The following is a 2,207-nucleotide window of genomic DNA, read 5'->3' as shown; positions in this document are numbered from 1 at the left end:
AAGAATATGAGTCTGTACATTGTTACTGAAAATGTCGCACTTACACGTTATTACACGTTACTCATGATAATTAATTCGATCATCAGCAAAGTAACATGCTACAGTAACATTCTCCATCAGAGGTAACTTACTTAATGCACATACACAACTATTAAACTTCTGCACTCACATGTCACAGTGTAGAAACAGAAAAACAGACACTGAGTAATTGCTTACACTTCTTACTGAATCAGTGATCACATTACTGTAACATGTTACTGCCAAACCCTGGTTGTAATTATCCCTGCCCCCAACACACTCACATACACACAGAGGAAAATCCTTCAAGGTGGTTCGTTTATAGAAGATCATTTAAAGTACCTAATCGTTTGTAATTGAAGTCTCTTTCTTTCTCTGTCTCTGTTTCTTTCTCCCTCACTAGTACGACTCCATGACAGCATCTCAGAGGAAGGCTTCCATTACCTCGTCTTTGACCTGTAAGTAAATCACATTAACACACACACTCAGAGGTCACAAGTTCAGGCTGGAGTGTTGCTCCAGGATGAACTGCTTCACCTAAGTAATCAATGAGTCTATGACTGTCACCATTCACAACCATTCAAATCAGTCTTGTCGAGGCTTGTATTATCAGCAACCAGTCAAGTGGCCTCTAAAAGCAGCAGTTAGAGTTACACATACAGGTTACCACAGAACATGTTGGATCTAGAAGGACGCATCAACATAAATCAATATCCCTCCTCAAAAACCTTTAGCTATCATACCACAGTGGAAGTTAAGACCAAATGAGAGATCAAAATAACCAAGTTTGTTCTTTAGAAAAGCCATTGGAAGGTATTGTCATGACATCGTCTGCAGTGTGTATTTTTCCATTTGTCACAGGGATCTTCATTTGTCTCTTTGACAGAAAAGAGAAATAACCAAGTTTCTATTTTGTTTCTGCCTGCAGTGTCACTGGAGGAGAGCTGTTTGAGGACATTGTTGCCAGAGAGTATTACAGCGAGGCAGATGCCAGGTACACTATATCATCATGCTAACATGTAAACACATTATATAGTGCATGTTGTGTTGATAGTAGTAGTCCATTTTCCTGTGTATTAAGTTGTTAAAGGTGGCCAAAGTAAAATTTCAGTCTGCCATAGCAGTTAAGTTAAAAGCACAAAATGTTTTGCCATTTGAATCTGCATTAATGTACTTGGTGCTTTCTGGCAGTTCTCTGAGGTTGTTTTCAGTACACGATACACACTTTATTTTTGACCATGTGACTCAGGGCTTTTAAATTGAATTCCATTAATAAATAATGATAAAGCTGTCTTAAGTTTTTAAACCTTATTTTTCGCCTGTTGTCAGGAGTTGCTTTTGGGTTTTTTTTTAACCTGCGTGGATTATGCAGGCTAAACTTTCTCTAATGCTCTGGCAGATTTTTGTGAGTCATTTGAGTAACACAGTAAATTAGTTTATTGACTTGAACATGATCTGCATGATCAAATAAAAACATTGGATCCAAACATGATTGCATATGCAAAACAAATCTGTTAACACATTCATAAAATAAAATTGCTCAACAACAAAGTCATGATCCCGCATTTTCAGGCAATTATGTTGTGTAACTAAGACTTTCTTGTCTGTGCCTATAAACATTGAACTAAGAACATTCGAGTGGTGGCAGAGTCAATCTCTCACTAAAGCCTGTATTGATGGAAGCCCTCCCTCTAATAAACAGGTCAAGTTGGGTGTGGAAGTTTTCTCTCCAAGCAAAGCTTTTACCCCGGCCATGTAGAGGGTCTCAATGGATTTTAGAGATACCTTAAGCCAAACCTCACGTCCGTACAAGAGAAGGCAGCTTCAGACACTTTCTTTTTTACACTAATGGGCATCATACACATGGTTGAACAGAGTAGAAGCCTGGGTACCCAAAACTTTCATGTTTTCTCTGCCAAAGCCCAGAGAGCCACCACCTCTGACACACCATGACAACCTCCTCCTTGAGTTGTTTTTCTGCATGTCCTTTTACAATCTACCAAAAACACATCTTGTGATTGACCATGACAGAAGGAAATTGTGTGTTATTATGCCCATCATATAGACGTGGCACGGGCGCCCGGTTAGCTCAGTTGGTAGAGCTGGTGACCCACGTACCAAGGCTGAGTCCTTGCTGCAGGGTTCGAGTCCGACCTGCAGCCCTTTGCGGCGTGTCATCCCCTCTCTCT

General features: G+C 40.0%; 1 protein-coding gene across 13 annotated transcripts in view; it reads left to right on the top strand.

Moving 5' to 3' along the window:
• The window catches only part of camk2g2 (calcium/calmodulin-dependent protein kinase (CaM kinase) II gamma 2), a 67,722-nt gene that overhangs the window by 30,968 nt on the left and 34,547 nt on the right, over positions 1–2,207 (top strand). For all 13 annotated transcript variants that reach the window (XM_035662990.1, XM_035662986.1, XM_035662987.1 and 10 more), the window contains exons 4-5: positions 422–476; positions 947–1,012. In XM_035662990.1, coding sequence (XP_035518883.1) covers positions 422–476; positions 947–1,012 — 121 coding nt within the window. The remainder of the gene's footprint in view (positions 1–421; positions 477–946; positions 1,013–2,207) is intronic.

The sequence above is a fragment of the Morone saxatilis genome, unplaced genomic scaffold (assembly GCF_004916995.1).
Source record: "Morone saxatilis isolate NCDOM2014 unplaced genomic scaffold, NCSU_SB_2.0 Contig19, whole genome shotgun sequence".
Taxonomy (NCBI): domain Eukaryota; kingdom Metazoa; phylum Chordata; class Actinopteri; family Moronidae; genus Morone; species Morone saxatilis.
This window is presented reverse-complemented; position numbering and strand designations above follow the sequence as displayed.